At 37.1% G+C, this 26,527-nt stretch overlaps 1 protein-coding gene across 2 annotated transcripts in view; it reads right to left on the minus strand.

Moving 5' to 3' along the window:
• Positions 1-26,527, minus strand: part of LOC149805675 (pleckstrin homology domain-containing family H member 2-like) — a 349,103-nt gene that overhangs the window by 280,011 nt on the left and 42,565 nt on the right. For both annotated transcript variants that reach the window (XR_016419762.1, XM_089950325.1), the window contains exon 4: positions 2,893-3,238. Coding sequence is in view for 1 of the 2 variants with exons in the window: in XM_089950325.1 (XP_089806451.1) it covers positions 2,893-3,012 (120 nt within the window). In the remaining variant the exon portion in view is untranslated. The remainder of the gene's footprint in view (positions 1-2,892; positions 3,239-26,527) is intronic.

The raw sequence follows: 26,527 nt of genomic DNA on the forward strand, positions 1-26,527 counted from the left end.
TGCTAGACAGGTATAAGCACAATTATTACTAATAAAAATGCATTATCTAAGCATGCAATCTAAAACTGTAGCATGACAGGTTTTTATACCATCACTGTGGTTGGTGTGGAGTGGGGTGCTTCCAATATTTTATTTAAGTTATTATAGAAGTCCCACCCAAGCTCGATTTTGGTTGGAAGTTAAATTAGTGACACATAGATATCAAGCATCGAGCCCCCAGTCAGCAATGCCGATGGTTAAATGATTGAATATACAAAACAAAGTGAAATTCAATGAATAACAATTTAATGACAATTCAATAATCAAATGTTGCAAATTTCCCAAGTAATCTCCTTCCACTTGACCCTGTGATAGCATACTGCATCATTTGATTAGTAGTGTGAGATAGCTTTCCACCTGTCCTTGTATTCTACTCATCTGTGTACTGGTATTCTTCTCTCCTAGTCCTCCAATTCCTTTTCCTCTTCTTCCAGACTTCCTCCAAATTCCTTCTCCTTCTTGACTTCTCTATACTCTTCCTCCTCCACTTTCTCTTCCTCGACTCCTTTTCCTCCTCATCCTCAACTTCTGTATACTCCTCCCCCTTAGCCACTTTCTCCTCCTTGACTCCTTTTCCTCCTCATCCTCAGCTCTCTAATATGACTAGACTTGTCAACTCCAACTGCTCTGCTAGTCTCATTTATGTCTCCCCTCTTAGAGACTTGGGACTCAACTGAACCGGAAGTTCTGTTCCCCAAAAAGCTTCCTGCGAAAACACAAGGATGGTACAATATTTTCCTTAGACCTCTCGTCTCACACTACACCCAGAATATCATCAGATAATGGCTATTAACTTTCTTCGGTTATGCATTCATTCACATCAAAATACTCAAACATTCTTGAATGGTAAAACAACGTCGTAATAAATTACTTCTCATACAATGATACATACATCAATAAATTGTGTCACATCAGTAAATATTCCTAATCCCATTATACAAAACAATATCACAACAATCAGACGAATTTCTTTAAACTACAACTCATACAAAGTACACAAATATTCAAATATTCATGCTCTGATATATCCATACATCCATATTAACTAATCTTACGCACTTCAACCATTTTCCAAATTCACAATTCAAGCATGTGTAAATCTAACATATCACATGAATAAAAGCAATAGTTTACTACGAAGTATCCTAATAGCTAATTACAAAATTCTGACCACAAGCTAACAATCTACATAATTCTCTTTTCTCAAACATGAATGTAAATTAAACACTACAAAGGTAATTCTACGTACTAAATGATCCTAGTAATTAAGTATATATACTACACGTAATTACAATTACAACTACAATGCTGTAATATTCTGCAAAAATCAAGCAAATAACTTACTGGTCTTTACAAAGCTTTGTCTTTCCTTAGATCTCCAAAGTTTTACCACCAAATCACGAGTGGCTTCCTTGGAGTAACCCCAATATTGCTCAGCAATCTTCCTAGGCAAGACTAAATTTTCACTTGCTAGTTCAAAGTTATAATTCGAAGCGAAATTGTTATCACACCCTCTATTTTAATTCCAACTGGATGTCGTTTTGACCAGATCCAATCAAACTTAATGGACAATATACTTTTCACTGTCTGTCCATGTGGGGACAGATTTTGAACACGCCCTGTTTCCCCCTCTCCATTCCTTTGATCTTAGGACAAAGCTGTAACACATAGGTGGTATGTCGCTCAATCTAAAGCATGTGCCGATCCCAGATGCTGGATATTCTCTCTGGTCACATTAACCTTTAGTAAGAGATTATCTCTAGCCTATGGCAACGTTCAGATATCAAACCATGGCTTGTAATAATACCTTAGTTTATACACAACTTATGAACTGGGGCTGAGCAAACATGACACCATAATCTACATCATAATTACAGAAAAACGTACAACTGATTTTGCTACTAACATGGATCTGCAACTGGTTAAAATTCTTGGTCATGAATGGGCAAAACAAATGTGGATTACACCAGAATGCAAACACAAAACGTACTGACAAATAATTTATATACAATACTCACTTCATCTAGTCTACAGGTCTAACCCTTCACTGAATGGTCATAAAGTCACAAATTCTGCATGACAACACCCTTAACCTAAAAGCTAAATTATGTCACTCCCATATTCTTTAAAAATTTGTAAAGCTCATTTTATATGTCCTTTTTCTAATCCAACATATTCTGAAGTAAAAACAATGCCTCAAGTAACATCCACGATGTCACATTGATAAAGCCTGTTTTGCTTAACATTAAACACCATTTTTGTAAAGTAAAGACTGGTCCACTACCTAAATATGTCATAAAAATATAACAAACAGGTGAGACAAGTTTTCTAATTGAGGAAAATCTTTTTTTAAATGCATCATATACAGTTACTAAATATAGTAAATAAAGAAAATATATGCACATCTATGTTCGATAAATGTACTCTTGTGCTGCTCTGGTACAGCAGCAGTCTTTTTTGTGGAATATTCTCAAATTTGTATGATGTGTGGGACTAATGAGTTGAAAATAAAAAATTATAAACAGAACTTTTTATTGATTTATTCTTTAAAGTGGTTAGAGTATCTGCTTCGAATGCTGAAGCATGCACATTCAAAGTTGATATGGTTCAAAGAATCAATACCTGATACAGTCATATTAATAAAACCAGGCAAGAAAATGGCACCAACTTACCAAATGTTTAAATTCTAAGTTCATACAGAATATTACCCCAACCGTGTGAGAACACCTGGTTAATGGACAGTTCCCTGCCTGCCATGCTTTACAAAGCCTTAAACAATGATTGTTCACACCATTTTGACTTTTGTTGTATCCTATAAATATATAAGTCACTTCAGAATATATTATTTCCTACCTTAGCACCTAAAGCTTTCTTTATTTGGGTAGCCTGTTCCTGGAATCGTTGGACAGATGCTTCTAAGGTCAGGTATTTCTGTTTCCAGCTAAGTTCTGAATCTTCCTCTGCCTTCTCCATTGTATAAATTAAAGAAGTTTCCAAAATTCTATTTCAAATCTTGAGGCTTTCTATATTCCAATGCCTACTGACTGTCCTACACAACTCAATAATGATGCAGAAGTGAGGCCCTCCCAGCTTTCTCAGCATCACTGCTTCTAGACTGATACAGTAATGGTATTAGTGCAGTGAGTACAGTGGATCAGTATCAATACAGAATGTAATCCCAATCCACTGATCCATGGCTCTGAAAAATAAGAAAAAAATGTTTTACACATCACTGTGGTAGGAGATGGACCTTATCTTTTCATCACTGGTTATGAAGCATCTATAATGGAATTTTAAATGACATTATACAGCCCATTCTCTCTTCATCTTTCCCAAATGCATTTTTATAACACATCAAGCACTATGTAGTCAGATATAATTCCTGCAGCACCAACATTAATATTACACAAGAGAATTTTGTGTTACCATATTGCTTAATATAGTCACAACCCTATGCACACAAAAATTACTTTGGTGGACTTTTCCCAAGAATCTTTAACCTCTTTCCATTTCTACTTTACACAAAAATATGCAGAAGCGAGCAATCTATTTATATAGCAAATAACAGAAAAGGTAGCATTATAGTTTGCAAATTACACAACAGTGTCAAATGACCACTGACTATAGGGTACTATAACACTGCAACATGCTTATAATTTGTTATTTCAAGAAAAGCATGCTACTGGTGTTATTAAGTTAAAATAAAGAATAAGGGGAAAGCATTATCAAATTTCACCCCAAAGGTGGCTACACAAGATAATGTGAATGGCTGCATGCCTATTTTGTATACAGCTTATAAGCAAGGGTCAATGCAATTTTCAAGCTCCACCCATTCTTTTTTTGCATCTACAAAAGTCAATACACTAATCAGCTGACCGGCATATCTTATTCTGTTTCAGTCTCTTACATTTTCATTGACCCACTTCAGGAGAAAATGTGTTCAATATTAAATACATTTAGTATGAATCTAGTATAACAGCTTTAAGACTACTCAAAATCCTAATGTAGTATTGACTTTAATCTGACCTGTGACCAATCATTCATTCAACCTCAAACTAAACTCAGAATACTAATACCTGATTGGCTATCACCTAATATATAATAAGACATCACAATGTTGAAGCAATTCAGAAAGGTTACAACTCTTCAGTGCAACTCTACACTTCATGAATGTATCCACTGTATATCACTCCTTCTCCATCTTGAATGCATTAACATGCTCACACACATCACTCCCTCTCAACATCACTACTATACTCTCACATACACTCCATCTGTATGCCATTACTAAGCTATCTCACATACACTCCCTCTCAATGCCATTACTATGCACTCTCACACACCTCTCAATGCCATTACTATGCTCTCTCACACTCCCTCTCAATGCCATTACTATGCTTTCTCACACACCCTCTCAATGATATTACTATGCTCTCTCACGCACTCTCTCTCTCAATGCCATTACTATGCTCTCACACAGACACACTCCCTCTTAATGCCATTAATATGCACTCTCACACACAGTCCCTCTGAATGGTACTACTAGGCTCTCACACACTCCCTCTCAATTCCTTTACTATGCACTCTCACACACACTGCCTCTCAATGTCATTACTATGCTCTCTCATACACTCCCTCTCAATAGCATTATGGTGCTTTATGTCAATCTATAGCGCTCTCCTGATTTTGCCAACAGTATATTCTTAAAGATTTGCTGTTATAAAGTATGACCCAGCTATAACACAGTAGTTGGGAGCCATAGAACCCGACCATGGTATAGGCCGAAATGTGTTATAAGTAACCAGGTCAGTTAGCTGAAGAAAATGATGCATGTACCCCAAAACATAGCAGGGGGTAGGTAATAAATGAAGGCGGTATCAGCACAGTTAACATGTTAAATCAATGCATATTAAATGATAAATCCACCTGTAGTGAAAACAGAGAAGGCATATATAACAGTTTACTTTATATAGAGAACCAAGGATTGGTACATATACATTGATTCTAATTATATATACATGTCTAATGTATAGCATGAATAGAGTATCAACACCATGTATTCACCTGCAAATCTAATCATGTACAATGAATCTACAAGTGATTCTATCGAAAATATGAACACACATATTTAAAATATTCAATAATTCTCTCACAGGTCTTATAGGGCTAAATTCAGTGGAAAAACAAAGCACAATCACATATTGAATGATGAAGTACATTTACTTTTCAGTACGTTCCAAGTCGGTAAAAGTTAGTTTGCATTTTAAGCTGCCGTTGGTAGCATTCGTAAGAGCAGTGAGTGAATGATAAACCTTTTCTCTGTGAAAAGGAAACTTTCACTGCACAGTTAAAGTGTTCCAGTCACGTTGGAAAATGCAAAATTCCATCAGATTTCATTACTTTTATTTAAGTTTGGTACTGACTTCCTGTGAAGAAAAGTTCTTTGTTTTTACTGAAGATTGTAGTCAGCTCTCTTTGATGAAGGATGCATGCATTACTGAAGTCACCGCTAAAGGCCAGCTCTAGAGAACCAAACAAATGCCCATTTCTTATTGTGGTAGCAACATCAAATAATTGTAATGCATGATTGAGACTATTTTTTCCATTTGCTGAGCATGTTGTCATAACAATCGGTGCATCAAAGGTAATCTGTTTCCTTTGAAATTTCAGCAAACTATTTTATATGGGTACCGTTTTAAAAAGGAACTGGCTGTCGTTTGGACTAATCTAGTTACTGTTCCTCCCTGCCTATTGAATAAAGCAATAAGTAAGATGGGGGGGTGTTGTTTTTTTACATTTGTGGTAGCAGGGTGATGCTGTCTTCCACGCATGTGTCTCAAATTTAGCAAAGGGTCAACGGACAATAGAGATGTGGATGTTCTGGTCTGATGACAGGGATTGTTACAGAAAATGTGAGTGTTCTGAAGGATTTAAATCTGAGTGAAAAGAAGGGGAATTTTACTTACCATAAACTTACAAATGTAAGTCTTTGCAAAAATATTAATTACTAGCAAGTGGCCAAAAATCCGAAGAAAGATTACAAGATAATGCCTCGTTCAGTTGATATCCATTACCAGAAATGTCAACAACAAAAAACGGGATATCTCACAACATACAGTGATCATGCTAGATGTCAAGATAAGTGGATTATTATATAACAATGCACTGTTTAGATGGTTTGTCAATATGGACAAAGAATTTGTTTATGTAACAGTAAATAAATGTCAGTACATTTTATATCCAGTTTGTGGCTTCCTTTCATGGGGCCTCTGAATTTCTACACTCCAAGCCAATGGTTGTATACACAAGTTTAAACAGCCAACAATGTCGCCAATAAAAAAAATCGCCAAATGGTATATTTTGCCACCAATAAGGGGGAAAAAAATCCAAGTTTGTGACATTGGCAAAGCCCTATGCAGTCCCAGAATAAACATTTTATGATATTTTTCATACTATTAAGAAGAAAAACTACTTTATCATGTATGGAAAAATACATATAAAATTTCAGGAGCCATGCCACGATCGTTTTGTAATATTCATATGCAATCTCTTCCCCAAAATGATAATAAAATGTTTTACGTTTTTCCTACAGAAAGAAATTTTTTGTGGGAGAAAAATACATGTATATAAAATTTTTCATACTTTTAAGAATGATTTGTTTCCTGTACAAGAAAAATACATGTATATAAAATTTCGGGAGCCACACCACAACCGTGTTATATCTGAATTTGTGTTATAACAGAGCGTGCTATAGCGGGGTCACAATGTAACTGCTAAAGTTCTTTCTTAACAATAAGAAAGTTTCTGGAACATGGAAATAATTATGTTACAAAACTATAAATTCTGTCACTACTTCAATCATGACTGTCAATTCTTACTAAATTAATCATTTCATGTAATACCATAAAAAGAAAATGGAAAAAGATCCAGTGAACTTGATTAATCATTTCTGATGTCAAAGACAATCTTCAAAAGCACACATCCCACGACACAGGTTTCCTGAAATACTCTCCTAGTTATGGAGGTCCCATATCAATGAGTATTGATTCAAATATGGCTACTACAAGAGACGTCTATCAACTTTCACAGACTGTTCAATTGTGGAGATAAAGTGATTAGATGTGTTGAAAGTCTTTTGTACCGACTGGAAATTGGAGTTTCCACAAACATGCCATCATTCCTGTAAAATCATTCAGACTTGAACCTTTGCAGCCAGTAGGAAAAATACTAGAAATGAATGTTTCAATATGCCTTACAAAAGGCTGTACCCACAATATAATGTCAAGTAGCTCCTATAATTATACATGTATCCCCATCCTTTTACCATTTAAATGATGACACGTTACCCCAAAAAATGACAATTTCATTAAGCTTTTCATACCCTAAGGGACCACATGAGACTACACAAAAGTCGCTTGACTGGTCAGTATGCAAGTCCAAAGTGATGGTCAGTTCATGTTTTAGCTACTAATAAAGTTTTTGTAGTTTTACCCTCACATTTCAAGACTCTGTACAAAAAAATGATCACACTCAGATTAGCACCGTTTCCTTGATACTGCACTAAGTGTTGTGCAATTCTGTCCAACAGCAAATTTTCAGTGCAAAGGTCAGCACTGCCACAATAATAGTGGATGATGCACTGTGTGCAAAGCTAAAAACCAGCATCCTGTTGCATATTGATTGTCTGAAAAGAAACTACGGCCAACCTGCAGGGTTACAGATGAACAAAATGTTTTAATTCTTCTAGAAAAAACTGCAACAATATTAAGCGCTGATATGATTCAAAACACCAAGATCAATCAAGTTATTAAAGTTCATATCATGGGGCTGCAGAGTAGTCATTTCACTTGTTTCACCCTCTTTGCTATGAATATCACAGGAGATCCACAAGTGGTTTTATTCTTGTAGGAAGCACACTGTAACCATATCTAGTACTGTTGATATGGTTCATAAAATGTGGCTAAACATGTTGTTGGAGCTGATGGGGCTGTAGAACAGTCATTTCAATTAGCAGGGTTAGTTTTGCCATCTTTGCCTGGAGTGATGTCACAAGAGTCATGTGACACAAACATGGTCACCTATGGACCAGAAAAATAAACAGTGGGCTGCAAATGAACAGTTGTGGCAGCAACATGCTGATCTCTTTGAAATAGCAACAGGTGCTGGTGATATGATTAACATTTTCTCAAAATGGCAACCTCATTACACCAGGTACTTTCTCTGGTTTCATATACAAAAACTGACATTATTACATCCAAATGTATTCATAGTTGCAAGATCAACTGTCTATATTTAGCATACATGTGATCATGGATTTTTTTCACAACATATTCGGCTGAAATAAACATAAAATGAACTATTCAACATATATACTCAGCTATACCTGCTTTTTAAATACTTTGGAGTTCCTTGTACGAGAATAATAGTAAAATGTGCACAAGTTTGCATTAAAAAACCCCAACAAATTATGTCTTTTTAAAGGTCAACCATGACAGCAAGAACCACAAATCTTCCTCACATTAGACTACATAAAAAGTATTAAAAAAATGAAAACTGTATGGCATAAACTGGGTTTAAAACCTACACAAAAATGTCATTTTCTTAAAGAGGAGAGATTTATACCAAGGAATCAGATTAAAAAAAAACATAATATTAGTCATTATACTAAATTTATTTTTACAAATTTGTACTTTTTACAAACTATTGCCAGGCAATCTACTCTAGGTAAAATTCATCTCTAAACATTTGTATCAGAATTTTCATATTAAGTTTAGGTGATAGGGGATAAATGTAATACAATTTTGCAGAATTTGGAAGAAAAGAAATCCAAATAGTCATTTTTGGGGGGCAAATATCAATATGAATACTGTCATAATAAAGAAGAGAAAATCAATTCATAGTGTTTGTTAATTTAGAAAAATAATCATAAATATTTAAAGAGAATCAACTGTGTCATTTCCTTCTCTCTCCATTTCCCCATTTTAACACTTGCATCTAATTCATGAATTAATATACTGTATACAAAATAATAATCATAATTATTTTTCTTATGTTTATTTTATTTGAAAACAAAAGTGAACATTAACCAAACATATTTTATAACTAAGTTTAAAAATGGCAATTTACTAATTTGAGATTTTAGATCAATTTTTGGTATTTCAGGCAAATATGTTAGACGGCTGCTTGATAAAAAACAACGAAAGGCTTTAAAAGTAACTGGAACATAAACAAAGCCAATATACTCTTACAGATGAATGTTCACAAAACATTTCTCTATAACCATATACAGCATGAAATAACTTGCAAAAAGTGACAAACCACCAGTATAAAAAATGGAACTGATTCAAACAAATTTTCACTGAATGTCACATCAGATGGGATAGGTTTCTGATAATATTTCAGGAAAGTCGAATCTTTGGTCCAACCAGCTATTTTTAATGCTGTAACCTGAGGTACCTTGTTAAAAGTGAATGCCATTCTTGTACTACATAGTGTAAAATGTCAGTACTGATGGCAGCAACTTACAAGGTGGATTTTAGCTATCCTGAATTAGTTCACTTCTCAAAAAAGGGCCTGGAAATTAATAAATACTTTGATTTCATTATTCCTAATACTGTTTGTTCTATCTACATATCTACAAGAGTGACTGTACAATGTTATCTGTCTGGTGCATATAATGCAATGTGAATTTCACCAATATGATTTCCAGCACATGACTGCATAAAATCAGTGGTTATAAAGATACTCTGTTCTTTTTTACATCTAAATTCCTAAGATCAAAGAAATTAAAGGTTTGCCCTATTTGGCCAGAAGGCATTGCCTGAAAAAAAACAGTCAGTATGAGGGAAATTTCAATGGATATAAGTGGCTGTAAATATCCTAGCCCAATATCAACGTCCAATGCGACTCCATTCTTGGGTATCCTGTAGATTAAATCATGTTATAAACTCATCTCCTATTAGTTACCTTCAAGCAATGGGTGTTGTGAGTAATTTGAACCATCTAACTAAAGTAGAACTGTGCTAATAGCAGATATGACTGTGCTGATAGCACTGTACCCTTATCCATTAAGAAAGAGCATACATAAGGATTCCAAAATGAAATTTACACAGGAGCAAAATGGATTGATCTGGTTTTGGTCATAAAAGCACTGCAACCACTGGAGATATGTCCGATATTGCAGCTGTGTTTATTGTCTCCAAGTGCAGCATAAAATATCAGAAATTGACTGTGGTAAGTTTGTTTTTCATGGCCTTCCTGGTAAATGAAAAACTCCCAAGTGGAGCTTTTTCACTGGATGCATTATGGTAGGGTCCTTGTGGAAGAGAATCTGGGGTGTTCTGAGCAATATGTGCAACTGATCTGACACAAAAGACAGAAGTTTGGGGAACTATGGCCGAGTCCTAAAGATTGGAACTACCATCACCACCTCCCCTCCCCAAATTTCTGTAGAACACTAAGAATTATACTGAAAAGGGGGAAGAACATAACAAAATTATGGTAGAGTGAAAATACTTCAAGATACAGAAAATGCATCAACAAATGAAGCATGAGGGTTTGGTTTGTGTGAAATACATCTTGGCAGCGGAAAATTAAATCCTGAGACAAAAGGGTCAATATCACATTTACCAGTTTACACTATATGTTTAATTTCCTGGAAATATTCAGGCCTAGACCCACATTCAGAATCATGGTTTAATTTTTGCAACAGAAACATTAGTCTCCATGTTTGATGTATTAGGCAGGTGACATGAACTGAGACAAATATCAACTGCTCTCCACAATTCCCATATTTCAAAACGCCAGACTGTCAAATTCCTGACACCCACCCCCATTTTATTAATGTGTGAAAGAGCAACAGTATTGTCCATAAGCCATCTTATCCTTGCTATGAATTAAAAAAAAATATATAAACCTTGTACATGAACTGTTGTTGATAGGGCAAAATATTTCATTTACCAAAGTATCACATTAGGACAATTCTTGAGGCCAGTAACTATGTTTATTTGTGAACTTTTTGCATTTGGATGTCAAAGAACCTATTAGGGTCTGAAACTTTAACCAAATTTCCTGATCTACCTTTGGCATTGTTAAATTCTTAATTTCTTTGGTTGCATGAACTGCACCTGGCAAAATTCACAACAGTAATGAACATGTCAGAAACTGCAGGCCATGTACAATCCTGGACAGAACTGACAATTATGCCACAATATGCTCTTAACACATTAACCCCTGGCAACGAGTTAATGTGACAGGAGGTTATTAGCCTATTGCCAAGCTCTGTTGCATAAAGATCATGCATGATACACTAAAGTGGGTGGTATTATAGAAAGGTAAACAGATGTAGCTCTACAACGATACCAAATAATCTGGAATTTCTAGTTTCACTACAAAATACAGAGGGAAAAACCTTTTTTGGACTCGATTTTTTTCCACCTAAAATCTGTCCATTGGTCAGAATCCAATTTTGTGTCTGGATTTTAGACTTTTTGGTCTCAAATCTAAGGCAGACTGGTATGAACTGCAAACAGACAGACAGACAGATGAACCTTTGCAAAAAGTAGGATAAAATGGGCATTTGGAATAAAGAGTGGTCTAGATATAAATATAATGAGCCCATTAACCGATTCGGCCCCGATCCCATCTGTAGGCGTGATGAGGCTGTAACCTACCTCCAAGTTCTGCAGCATCAAGGTCATTTAAGATACACCAATGTGGGTGGTATTAAAAAAAAGCAGACAGATATAGCTCTAAAATGATGTCAAATAATCTGGAAGTTCTAGTTGCACTACAAAATATGGAGAGAAAAATTTTTGGACCCGTTTTTTTTTCACCCAAAATTCGCTTGAGATTGGAATGTGATTTTGGGTCAGGATTTTAGACCTTTTGGCCTCAGATCTAAGGCATACTGGTCTTAACTGCACAGAGACAGGTGAACCTTTGCAAAAACTAGGATAAGGTGGGCATCTGGAATAAATTGCGGTCTCCATACAAAAATGATGGGACCATTAGGCAAAAAAAAACAAAAAAAACCCAAAGAACTCCAACTTTTACCCTTCTGCTCATGCGCAAGCAAAATAACCAATGGAAAATGATGTTTCAAATACAACTATTCATTAGTCTCATGGAAAATCTGTTGAAAGCCGATGTATTACATTGTATTCAGAAATAGCACCCCAAATGTCTTTCTTAAGTTCATTTCAGGCAAAAACGACAAAAACCTCTGGGGCCGAATGAGTTAAGCAAAAATAAAAAATAAAAAAAAGAACAACTTTTACCCTTCTGCTCATGCACGAGCCAAACAGCCAATGAAAAATGATGTTTCTAACACAACTAGGCATTAGGTTATTGGAAAATCACCTGGAAATTGATGTCTTAGGATGTATTCAGAAATAGCTTTTAAAATGTATTTCCTACATGAATTTCAGGCAAAAAAGACAAAAACCTTCCGGGGTTAATGTGTTAAAAACCTCCAGCAGGTTCATTGGCAATGACATCCACAAAGTGGCTTTCTCATTTGTCTTCTCGTGTTCCCAGAGTGAGTGAGTCATCATCACTGTTGAAGTGGGGATGTATTGTCCCTATCATTATCTTTGGATGTTTGAAATGATAAGCCAACATTTGGTTTTTAAGTAATACCAGATATGGAGCATTTCAGGTTGCAACAGAGGATTACTTTTTCTGAATTATACAGTATATGAAAATGTCTTCTACAAAATTTGAGTGTGTAGAATTCAACAAGAAATGATGTTTATGATATATTTTGAAATAAATTCATATGAAGCATTGAAACTCGTACATTGTCCAACCTACTGTTATTAAATGCAGTACATGCATTTATCATGTCCAGTTGAATATGCACAATAAATTCTCATGATTTATGATGCACAGTGATTTGCCTTTTTATCCTACTATGCTGCCATCAAAGAATACACTCTAAACATCTTGTGGGGTCCATTAGGGTATGAAAGGTCAATGAAATTGGAAAATTAAACATTACTTAACAAGTAGAAGTTTAATGATAATTTCACCGACCCTGTAGTACCCATGGGGATCACTACACACCCTTCCTGCGTCTCCTCTTGTATCCTGTGACCTCTCTAAAGACCCACAAGTCACATAATCCTTTGTTGCAACCCTATATATTAAATACATTGTGAAAATGGGGGCAGGAGTAATTTTAATTATGTAATACTTACCTGTCACTATACATGTAGTATTAAGCTTACTCTTTCTGCAATGGAAAAACCTCACCCATGTTAGATGCACCATCCTCTTGCTATAGAAATTATTAAAATCATAACCCAGTATGATCTACATCACTGGCCCATGTGCAACAGTGCGTCCTCATTCTTCATAAAGGATATCCGGCTAAAGAGACATCGGGGGGGGGGGGGGTGTGGCATCCAATAGCAACAGGTAAGAACTGTACATTAAAATTAAGTTTTCTCCCCTTCCCTCCCACCACAACCTACTTTTAATATTAGTAACACATTACCTGTCACTATTGTTAAGATGAATTTTTTAGTATGGAGGGTGGCTGATGAACTGTAATAAAGTAAAAAGTGAAACAAGATTCCCTCAATGGGACTGATGCTCAACTTGTTGAAGAGAATTTCCAGGAATTCAAGAAAGGAACATTTCTTCCTTTAACTGTAGAGTGTTGAAACCATCTTTGATATTCCAAAGATATCACGATTTTCAATTTAACTGCTTTGGTGGACAAACTGGATTGCACCATTTTTAATTCTGGGCCAACAATGCATCACAAAAAGATTTCTAGTGGAAACCCCAGGTTGATATGACTTTCTGTTTAGTATCAACTAGTCATCATTAAGTCCTCTGGTGAAACCACAATGTTGATATGTCCAGCCATCTAGAAAAAGTAGCGATAGCCAGATGGTGACCGTGGCATACATATTAGAAGTTGAATCAGTACCAAGAAATCTTTCAATGAAAACCCCATGCTGATATGACCATTTATTTCAAAGAAATAGTTATAACAAGATTTTCAAAATGGTCACTGTGGCAGGCATATTGAATATCTGAATGGCAATAGTTGGACCAACTGGACAATCCTTAGATGTTGTTAAGTTAAAACCCCACACTGATATAACCATCCATTCAGGAGCAGTAGTGATCATATTTTCATGATGGCAGCTGCTGTAACCATATTCAACATACGATAGACAATTTCCATTCTGGACAAATTATATCATATGAAGTCTTTCTGTGAAAATCCCATGGCAATATCACTTTTAATTCTGGAAGATTAGCAATAACAACATTTTCAAGATGGACACAGTGCCTGCCATCACTTAGGTCCAACAAGACGTAATAAGAAGTCTTCTGGTGAAAACTCCTTAGCGATACAACATTTCATTCAGGAGAAGTGGCAATAACATGATTTTCAAGATGGCTAGTGAAGTGGTCATATTGATAACAGATTGGCACCAAATGAATATTTTCAATTAGGACCAACTAGATATCATAAAAAGTCTTCTTGTGAAAACCCCTTATCAATATAGCTTTCCATTTAGACTGAGTAGCATAGTCAAGATTTTCAAAATGGCCCTTGTGGTGGACATCAGATTGAGGTGGACATCAGATTGATACCATCTTCATTTAGGACCAACAAGAAATCATAAGACTTTTTAGTGAAAACCTCATGTTTATATGACCATCCATTAAGGGGGACTGATTAACACTTGTTGATTTAAGTGTAATTTTAATCATGCCATCGATAAATAAATCTTATCCTCTAATCTCCCCTAGGAAGCCCCTTTGTACCCCTCTAATTAAAGGTATATTACATGAACTGTATACTGATCATTCATGTAAATTATGACTGGATCAGGTCAGTAATTGTTCAATAACCCAGAAAAAGAAAAGTATCTGATTGGTTTAAATCAAACCAATTACTTTGTATTAAGAAATTGGAGGGAAATTATTCATTCCGCTTACAATTTTTAGATCTGAGTACTAATTATGCCATTCCATTTCAAGAATCCCATTTCAATCTTTCAGAACTGCCTTTGGAGCAAATTAAGATCACAATAAACTGCTGCAAGGGTCAAGTTATAACATCATGTATATATCTTGAATTTCTAAATTAAAAATCCATTTGTTATGCGCATGCAGCTGAGCAATAAAGTCTGCTTCCCTAGTGAGATAGTTATTGTGCAACCCATTGTCCTTACCTACGTTCTTCCATCCTTGTGTCGGAGGGGGGCATGAAAGCTAGTTAATAGGTGCCATTATTCATGGCACTGGTTTAATTTCTGCTTGGAACAAAATATAACCTGTTTGATTATATTGATGTAATACAGTATACCAGACATGTCCCATCTCAGTCAAGACAATGACTAGTTGCAAACTCTGTGTAGGGTCCCACACACACCACTGCATTATGTCATGCCATTATTCTGTAATAATGTAGTAGGTGTGACAGTCCATTTCCAGCTTTCTAGATTTCTAATAACTTTCCAATCTAACCATTGCCCAGGTCTCTCAACTCTCTCACACCATGATTTGTATGACTGTGTCAACATGTAAAACAACAAAGGTGTGTGTGTGTGTGTGTGTGTGTGTGTGTGTGTGTGTGTGAGAGAGAGAAACAGAGAGAGAGAGAGAGATACAGAGAGAGAGAGAGATTTAGGTTTGGATTTTTAACACAGCTTTAACAATTTTTCAGTCATATCAATATGGTATCTATAGTGTGGAAGTCTGTAGTGATGTCTATCACTGGGGCATTTACTAACCATAAGTTATTGTACATCTGCCTTTATCTAGATCTGACATTTGCATGCTTGCATAATATGACCCTAAATAACCCTGTGAAAGCTCACAACCATTTGATTTCCAAGTAGCCTATAAAATTCTGATGAGTGAAAATGGCCCCTTATGACATAAAACTGCCAGTCTCAAACCAGTTTTTGCCACCTTTCAAGGTCAACAAAATCTGAAATTTCATAATGAGGTCTTGCGTGTGATGCTGTCATTTCAAGTATTAAAATAAAAGTCATAGTAAATTCAAAGGAATCAAGGATGAGCTTTTCCTTCAAAAGGACACGAAAGATGTCTGATTTTATGCCATATCATTATGGATATTGATTACCCCACTATATCATCTACTCTAACACAAATACTTCCTTGCTGTCAGTATTAAAGCATACATTAAACAAACTTATGATGCCATAATGAAACAATTAGCGTACTAATGAAAGACCTGCAAAACATAATTCTCCTCAATCATCTTGACTTGTTTGCTTTTATCAAAATCAAAAATAACATTTATGTCACTGTGTCCTTTAAAGGGACTCAAATTCTGAAATCTGAGTAAACAATGTCATCATCCTGTCAGTCAATAACATTCTGGCAGAGACCAGTTACTTTATCAAAAATATACAGTCAAGTTTAATATAATCATGGTTTTGCAGCCTCATGACTTTGTCTCAAGGTTATCAGACAACCTGGTAGGGTTCTGATTTTTGAAACAAGAGGCTCAAGACAGTTTGACTAGTACAGCAGAACCTGTTTTCAATGACCACCACTTTTGCCAAAAAATCATGTTTTCTCAAAACAGGTGGTCTCTCATGACAAATCATGACACTTATCAATAAATCAGTGTATTGAGAATCTGGTCTCTCATGACAGGTCGTCTCTCATAGCAGTGGTCTTTCAAGACTGATTTTACTGCACAAAGGAATTACTTGGCAACATACAACACTGAATGCATAATAAAGTAGGATACAGACCAACACAATCATACTAATAATGGTTCATGTAATATATGTAATAATATGTCATAATGGCCATGTTACTCTAAACCCTGTCTGTCTGTCTGTCTGTATGTGTGGGTTTGAGTCTTGGGCTCAGCCAATGTGGGTCTGTGAGAAAGCTTGCCGGTAGCTTCTCTTGGGTTGGTGGTTCTTCCAGGATTTTCCCTGGTTCTTCCTCTACCATTTATACTGGCTGCCATGCATAGCCTATCTTGTGCAGAAAAATGGCATTAAACCCTATAATAACAACAACAACTCTAAACCCTCTCAATGTCAGCAGATTTGAGGATCAATGACTTTAAATAGAATAATGTCTTACAGAACAAATAAGATTCTTTTTTATGTGGTCCTCCCCATCAATGCTATATTTCAATGCTGAAGATGCACTCCCAAAAAACATATACAATTTTGATAGTTTTGACCTTCATCTGCTTTTTCATGCTAACAAACTTTTTTGACAGAAGTTTATTGGTGGTGGTGTTGGGGTGCAGTTAACAGCACTCTTAACATATTGGCTGTGTCATGCTGAGGAAAGGACACACCAAAGCAGCTGACCTCAGTGAGTATAGAACTTGCAACCCTTGCATTACAAATCTGAGAGTCAATAAACTAACCTATAGTATCTCAGATACCTTTTCAAAAATACGGGATCAAGTTGTTACCCAGGCATAGCATAATAACACCAACTTCAAACAGAAAGTTGGGCAGACAAATTATTCATTAGAAAACTACTAAATGATTAACCAGTTTATATAGAAAAAGTATGAAAAATAGCCATTCTATACAAACCATGGCATAACTGATATTGATAAAAAGATATACTTGCTATGTCTCTTGTGTAAACCTGCTTTCTAAACTGGGCTATGTCCACACCAAGGTCCATATTTATCAATGTCAACTGTCAATTCATTAATAATGGGAGACAACAAAAAAATCCATTTCTTCACAGCAGGAGAATATGATGAATTGGACACAGAAATCTAAACAGCCTAATCCTGACCACTTGCTTGTATTGATTAGGTCCATTTGAAGCCACCACTTTGTCATTAAATTAACTGCTCTGAGTTGGGCCTTTTCTCCTCTGGCTCTAACCTACATCTATACAACTAAACCTCCTGGCTTGAAGGGTTTTCCTTACCAAGATGGGGGGGGGGGGGTCTCCCATTTATCATATCAGTCATTGAAATCTTCCACATACTCAAAATTATTAGATGTATTTTTAAAAAATTCAGGAACTGAAAGTTATGTTTCTTGCTTTCACACTTTGCTTTCCATGCAGTATATTTACAGTAAAGACTTCATGTGATCACATGACTTTGAACTGGCAAACCTATAACAAACCTGACAGACAATAACCTAAAAGCAATAACTGGATCTTTACTATGTGAGATCATTAGTAATTTGGAAAGGATTAAGGATGTTAATGGATTATGATTGGATTACCAAAGAGCTCAAGAGGCATACAACTAACATTATCTGAATTCTTTTCACAGATTCAGTTTCATTTCAGTGTTTAATGTCTTTCAAGATGGATACACTATCACCATGTGATTGTGTGACCAAAAGTATTTTAGAAACGACTGAAGACATTAATGGACTGTGGTTGGATCAGTCGATATTAAAGGGTTGGCATAAAACAGATCCATTTGGTTTCTATTTTTAAAGTTTGTCAAAAAATCTAAGGATGTGTTGTGAACCAGTGCTAAAACAACAAAATCTAACCATCATTTTTTGGGTGAGGGTGGGGAGGGACTAATTTTAATCATGTAACACGTACCTGCTGCTATTCTATAGCTAGAACTTTTCCAGGAAGAAAATACCCATCAAACAACAGAAATTTCATCCTCACATCTGGGTGAACCAGAATCTTAATTAGCTCTATGCCCAAAAGCTACATTTTAATAGCAGTAATACCATATATGTTGCTACTGCACAGCTCAATTTGTCAGTTTGGTGGGAGGTCTGATGGTCCCAAAACAGAAGAATAAAAACAAATACAAGCTTTACTCCCACCCACATAAGCACAGGAGACTTCTGCAGGATGGAATCCAGAAGAACCACTTTCTGAGCAACAATGATTCGGCCCAGAGAGAATTTTTTTTGCTTTGACAGGATAATAAGTGAAAGAAAAAAGAGGAGAAAGTAGTGTGGTAGTACCAAAACAAGGTTTTCATCGCATCCTCAAAAAAAAAAAAAAATCAGGTAATTTTCATGAAAGAAATGTCCCTAACACTAAAGGACATGAAAGCTCTCTTGATAATTAATGCAATCCACCTTGAAATAGTGGAAGCTGAAATATCAGCTGAACCTCTTATGGGGAGGAAAAGGCATTTCCTACCCTTCCTTCTCTCTTTACAGGCTGTGAGGTAAAAACAGTGCTGTAACTGGACGCAGAAGTCTATCTTAGTCTTCCCCAGCGCATAATTGACTGAGACTAACTCAAATGGGAGTGGAACAAACAAAGGAAGCTGGGCTTTTGCTTGTAAAAAGAGAGAAAATGACTCATAATTCCCAAAGGAAAAGGACAGCAGCTGACTCATAATTCCCACTGAACCAATTACAGTGCTAATCACAAGAAAACTATCACGGGTAAGATTCTCAATGGAAGAATTATCCAAAGGTTCAAAGGGGGGTGGACTTTATTAACACATTAACCCCTAGCGATGACTTAACGGAGCAGGAGGTAGTAGCCTACTGCCGAGCTCTGCAGCGTCATGATCATGCATGATACAATAAAGTGGGTGCTATTAGAGAAATGTAGACAGATGTAGCTCTACAATGATACCAAATAATCTGGTATATTTAGCTGCACTACAAAATACAGATAAAAAACCTCATTTTTTGGACCCGATGTTTTTTTAACCCAAAATTTGCCTGTGGTCAAAATCCGATTTTGTGTCCAGATTTTAGACTTTTTGGTCTCAGATCTAAGGCAAACTGGTATGAACTGCAAACAGACAGATGAGCCTTTTGCAAAAAGTAGAATAAGATGGGCATTTGGAATAAAGAGTGGTCTCCATACAAAAATAATGGCTCCATTTAGCAAACAAAAAATGAAAATGGCAAAACCTCCAGGGGTTAATGTGTTAGGCGACCATGAGACACAAGGGAGATTCCACTTATGCATTCAAAAGCAATACACTGGTCTCTGCAATTCAAAATACTTTATTAGGTCTGCTAAGTGAGAATCCATCACAATGGCAGGACCTTTTTAAGATTTTAGTGTGTTGGAAGGGCTGCTCTATAGCAATTAATAGTAGAAACTGATCACTGTTTCACCTGAGACAGAAGAGAAGAAAATCAGTCACTGCACTCATAGAGTGACAGCGTTTTCTACTACATCATATACAAAAGATTCTCCGTTTGGCATCATATACAGGATGCTACATGACTCTGTGGCTTTATCTCCCCAGTGCTAGACATCACTATAAACAAAGGGTGAAACAATTCATTGATACATCGATGCATCGATACTTTTGCTGGAATGATACACATATCCATACAGGAGGATAATCGATACAAAACGATACTTGCCTTAAGTATTTTAATTTTCAGCAGTTATGAATAATTATTATTAGTTATTCTTAAAATCCAGCATTCATCAGACACAGCATTTGCTGTCCTAGATACTCATTTTTATTAGCAAAAGCTAAAAAGACCACTGAGAATACTCGCTGTCCACAAATTCAAACAAAGTGACATGGTTGGTATTTTGCCCCCAACCCCAATTCCATCCTAACTTTCTTAACTCAGCAGCAAGTTCAGTATAAAGGATTCATTCCAAACGTGTTCCACCTGCATAATGAATATAATGAAGTACTTCACTCATCATTTAATGACCAATTTTACATGAAGTTTCTACACTGAATTTGATCTTGTCTACTTTAGTCGATTTGAAACGTACACTACCAGCATGCCACACAGTGGAATATGTTACATTCAAACTTATTGCTGGTTAATGCTTGTTCCGGTTGAGGTTAATCCAGTCAGGAATCAGTGTAGCTTATTCCCTGTGTGACAGACAAGCAAAGCAACAGAGAAACTTCATTCTAAAGTCATATATATAAAGATTTAAAGATGATGTCAGGGTGTGCAATTGCATGAATAGTGCAAAATATGTATGAATTTGCACACTTGGAAAACAGTAATGTGCAAGAACTACCACAAATTAGTTGAAAGTCTAGCATATAAAAATATGTTCAGCAAAGTATAAAATTTTTATTTAATCGTTCTTATTGTGACAGTTTACACATCTGGGGTCTTCAAGCACAACAAAAATGAATGTTTAATTTGATTGGCACATAGTGCCCTGGAAAAAGTGTTATGGCATAGTTTGAACCCTCCATAAAGGAAGTTTTTGCAATGTGCATGTATAAAATACAGGCCACCTAGAAAACCCAAAATGTCTGATTCCTGGCATAGTTCATTACGTTCGCCAAATACTGGGTGGTAATAGTGATGATGACAATAATTTTTAAACTTATGAAGTATATTGGATTATTGGAGCTGGGAAATTGCTAATGGAGATACCAGTGAGTGATTTTGAGCCTGAAAATGGTTTTAAATACAAGTCAGATGTACATGTTGGATGGACAAAAATAGTGGGCATGACAGTCTATATCCCTTTCAGTGGCATTTCGAAATTAAATGAAGAAAGGGCAGAATAATGAGTCTAATTAATATACAGACAATTTAAAAGTAGATGCAAATTTTTTTCTCAATCGATTTAGCCCTGCAAATCGTATGCTACAAAACCATATAAAATGTGTAAAATTAAAACAAAAATTTTAAAATAGCACTGGGTGTTGTCAACAGTGTATTGTGAAAAGTATTGATATGCAGCACAGGTGTGTCGTTTCACCCCTACTATAAACTGTCACAATGCAGACATTGTAGCGATATGACTGAAAAATTGTTAAAGCTACATTAAAAATCCAAACAACACTCACACTCTTCTCCTGGACTAAATGATGCAACTGGAAACTTGGCTTGAAACCATTTCTCTGCAGAGAGATCATTTGAAAAGATCAAAGTGTGGAGGTGGAGAATCTGTGTTGTGATTAATTGGAGAGAGTCCCTGTGCTCTGACAAAAGGTCCCACCTCAGAGATTAGGTCCTGCCATGGTCCACCAACAGATCAAGACAATCAATAAACCTCTATCGCTGGGGCAACAGAGGGGCAATCAAAATAAGTTTAACTGGTCTTTTTGTAGGATCACCCTGAGGGCAGGAAGGCATTTTTAGCAAATAGATGATCCCACTTCAGGCTGAAGGTGTCCACTGTCCAGGCCCTCTGGTCCTGGACTGGAAATGTAAAAAGGTAGCTTGCTGTTTAACTTGCTGGCAAACAAGTCAAAAAAGAGAGTTCCCTAAAGATGAATTGCTATGGATTGGTGGAGAAACCATTCCGTAAATCCATCTTCCCTTCTTTACAGACCGCCTACCAAAATGTTCTTCCTGCTAGGAATGTGGCAGACCTGAAGGACTATTCTTTCTGAAGTTGTCCAGCAAAGGAGGTTCCAAACCTCCATGCAGAGAGAAGGTGCATGTGCACCTCCACGTCTCCTGAGGCACACTACCACCAACATGTTGTCTTCAGAGACCATCATGCAGTGACCTCTTATTTACTGAATGATCCCCTGAAGGCCTAAATACGCTGCCCTCATTTCTAAATTGTTGATGTGGAGGGTAAATTCTTCCTGAGACCATGAACCCTGAAGAATTAGACCCTTCTGCACTAGCTGAATGCCCCACCTGAATCTGACATGTCTAAGTGTATAGGTAAGAGTGGCTTCATGGGGTGCATGGGGACTCAAACCAGAAGCTGGTCCTGATTTGTCCACTGATTTTGATGGTGGTGAAAATCCCAAACCTGAAAAATCGAAGCATTCATGGGGTTCCTGTGCAGTTTCCAAGCCACTAAAAGCAGAAAAGGATGTATGTCAGGCATCCTATGGGAACCCAGTCCACTGCAGTGTACAAGGTTGTTGGCAGAAAAAGATGACTGAAAACTTGGTCTGGACTCTCCTAAAGAGAAAGTATATTGCCTACTCTGTCCACAGGGACTAACCCTCTGTCAGTGAGAAAATTCATCCCCACATAGCAAAAATCCTGAGATGGATTGAACTCTGATTTCTCTAAGTTTGGTAGATGACCAAGCCTGATCTCTATGGACCAATAACGAGGCAGGTCTAGTCTGAGGGGCTCAAGACTGCCATTGCTGATCAACCAATTTGCAAAATATTGGAGTACTGGGATACCTAATGACCCTAAGTGGGCTGCAACTACTCACATCACCCTGGTAAAAGTTCTGGGTGTGGAGTCAAGGTTGAATAATAGAGCTTGGAATTGGAAGACCTCCCCATCCAAATAAAATCTGAGGTACTTTCTGTGTGGAGAAAAGAAAGGATTGTAAAGGTACACATCCTGAAGATCGATGGAGACTGCCCAGTCTTATAGCATTCCTGACTGAGGCTGTAATCTCCATATTTAATAGCTCCTCCAGCAGAAATCTGTTTAAGAGGAAAGGATGAGACTTTTCCCCTTCTTCTGAACCAGGGAAATTCCTGGAGTAGAAGGCCAGAGGTCAGTCACTTAACACCCTCTCTACTGCACCATTCTAAACAGAGTGAACCTCTTCCTTCAACTGCACCCGATTTAACTGGTGGAAGAAAATGGGGGCCCTTAAAAGAGGAAAAAGATCCCAAAACAAAAGCCAGTAGCCATTTCTTACCATAGAAAGGATCCAGCTATTGACCACTGTACTAGACCAAGCCTCTGACAAGGTACACTCAGCTGGAGAGGGAGCAAGTCCCTGGGCTATTAACCTTTGTCCTTAGGAAAGGAAGGAGGGCATGCAAACGTCCTCCCTGGGCCTTTGTGGTGTGCCCATTTCAGACCTACCAACCCTTCTTAATAAGGCTGTCAATTTTCTGTTTAAGTTTGACCAGTTTTCAGTAAAGTGCAACAAAATCACATTTACTGCTATTGTCAGGCTGGAAAACATGCATTTAAAAGTCCAGAAGAGTGGTTCAAGACTGATAATGCAACAATAATGCAACAATAAATATGGTGGTCAACTAGGTCTAACAAATTTGTAAAGTTAATCTGAACTTTAATTACCTCCAGTAAGATTCAAAAACTGCAGTTCCAAACCCTAAGGAGCTCAATGGTTTCTTGCTATCTCCAACTTGACTGAATCCATACAAACAAATTAATTTCATGTAGGCCATGGCGATGTCATTCATCTTTCCTGACATATGCCATACTAAAATCAATGCACTCTTGTCCTTACTGCCTTTTCCCCAAAAAGATATGAATATTAACTTTTATTCTTCTATACCAAGTATTAAAGCTTTTTGATAGGTTTATTGTCCCTTTCATTCTGAAAATGTGTCACTTGATGGGTGCCATTTTTAAAACAAATAAACAAAAGCTTGATCATGCCAATTCTTTGCATCACAAAATACACATAGTTTAAAGCATATGAGGCACTCCTGTACAATTCCCTGACCAACTCCATTGAATCTAATGTGAAAACCAAATCCAAATCAAACACGGACTAGCCAGTACCAGGATTTTACTGCAAACAATCGTATTTCCATAATCTGACCTTTCGTGCCATAAGTGCATACTTTAAAGGTCATCTCCATTAGACTTATGGCAAAATTTTAATGGTTGGCAGGTATGCCTTCGAGGGCCCGATTGCTGAGGGGGAGCTCTGAAATGGGGTTGTTGCTTTGAATGTGGCTGTGCACCTCTAAAGAATTTAACAAATGGATCCTGAGGGTGGTCAGTATGATTCTGCTTCTTGAACAGTTTCAAAAAAGCCAGGAATGGATGCAACGCACCGATGCTGTTGGTCTCCAAAACACTGAGTAGCCACGAAGTTAATGAACCCTCTGAAGAGAGTATCAACCTCCTGGGGGTTGCCTTCAGAAGGTTCTCACTGTGTTCTAGCAAGACCTTTTGAATGTCCATAGCAACATTCCTGTGGAGATGGAGAAGCTGAGCTGATAAGGTCATGGACAAAAACAATACATGCCTAGAATATTTTGCACTGCATACAACAAAAAATGAAGAGCCTTAGGCAACAGAGATCCTTCTTTCAGTATGCAAGGCTATGGTTACTACTGACTTAGCCTTTTGCTCTAAGAATTGCAGGATTTTTTACTGGAAGGTGAACACAGGTCCCTGTATAAATGCCCACTTGAGCTGCTAAAACATCCATGGTGGGAAGTTTAGTGGGCTGAGAAAGAGTATGGACCTTATAACTAAAAGCAGCTGCCAAGGGTCACAACATAAAATGGGGAACAGATGACTCAATAGGTTGTCTAGCAAAGTATTCATCCAGTCTAAACCATTGAGACAGCTCCTTAATCGTAACTAAGTGGGGAAACAACAAGAAGTCTGGCTGATAGTTTGCCCCAGACATTATTTCCAAACTGGAGAGAATTTTAGAGTCATCAGAACCTGAAGGTTTGTGACACTGGCCAGTGGGCTACAAGTGGTAACCTCATTTATGTCTTTCCTCCTCATCTACCAGCTTACGGGTAAAAGGGGGATGAGACCCAATAGGAGGGGGTATCACATAAACCTGTTCCATATCAAACTCATGTACACTGACAGGGACAGAAAGGACATCTTCATTATCCAATGTCTCTCTTTCAGGAGAGTCTTGTGGGGAAGAGAAACTTGAACTGATAACTTCTTCCACAGAGTTAATGGGTTGTCCTTAGCAATGGACATATAAGGTGGGTGAGGGTGATGCCATCTGCCATGAGCATTTGGGTAAAGATGGTCCATCTTCCTCTCTTTTTTATGACCCAGCTTCATAAGAGGATGTAGGTCCACAACTGCAGGAATGACCTCACTACCATGTGGCCAGGGTCCTAAAGTCTATGGCTGCATATAGGTAAATGGCAAAATTGCTTCCTTGCAGTGGAAGGCCCCACATCCTGTTGGGATTTAGAGGTATAATAGGGAAGAGGGATTCTGATCCTATTCAGTGTGATCCACATAAAGAAAAGGCAGTCTAAATAGGGGATGGCTCAGCCAGATCCCTATCCTAATACTGTTGAGGCTCCAATTAAAAAGTGCTCTAGTCTGATGGTTCAGATCTTTAAGAAGACCCTTCCCAAATCTGCAAGAATTAGATTTTATCTCTCACCTCAACAGGGTGCTCAATCCTGTAAATTATATGGGTCCCAGGAATTGAAAGGGAATGGTTCCTGTCATAAGGGGGCGCACAACTCACATCTAGCTGTGGGCAAATAGAAGGTGCTGCTACCCAGTGGTGTAATACACTCTCTGCCCTTCTGGATGAAAGGGGGTGCTGCTCCACCATTAAGTAGGGCACAAACTGCTTTTCTTTCCAAGTAGGGGAAAAGAGCTGCTTCTCAGTAACAGAAGGGCACAACTCACTCTCCACCCATTTATAACCCCGCACATATGGGGCCAACTAAACCAAAGTCTCCAAAAAGACTTTGGTAATCCTTCTGAGACCCCAGGGACTCTGGAAAAGAGAAGGCTGAAAAATCTAAAAAGGTGAGGAAGGAACCTTCATCCTTGCCTTATATGCACAACCTGCTCACCATGTACAAAAATAGCACAATTCACAATATAGGTAATGTGTATTACAGAAATTTATAATGAACAATAAAGTAGACATGGCAAAGTCCATAGACTGAAACTGTGCAAGAATAGAG

This window comes from Sinohyriopsis cumingii, chromosome 2 (genome assembly GCF_028554795.1).
Source record: "Sinohyriopsis cumingii isolate HCF-2022 chromosome 2, ASM2855479v2, whole genome shotgun sequence".
Taxonomy (NCBI): Eukaryota; Metazoa; Mollusca; class Bivalvia; order Unionida; family Unionidae; genus Sinohyriopsis; species Sinohyriopsis cumingii.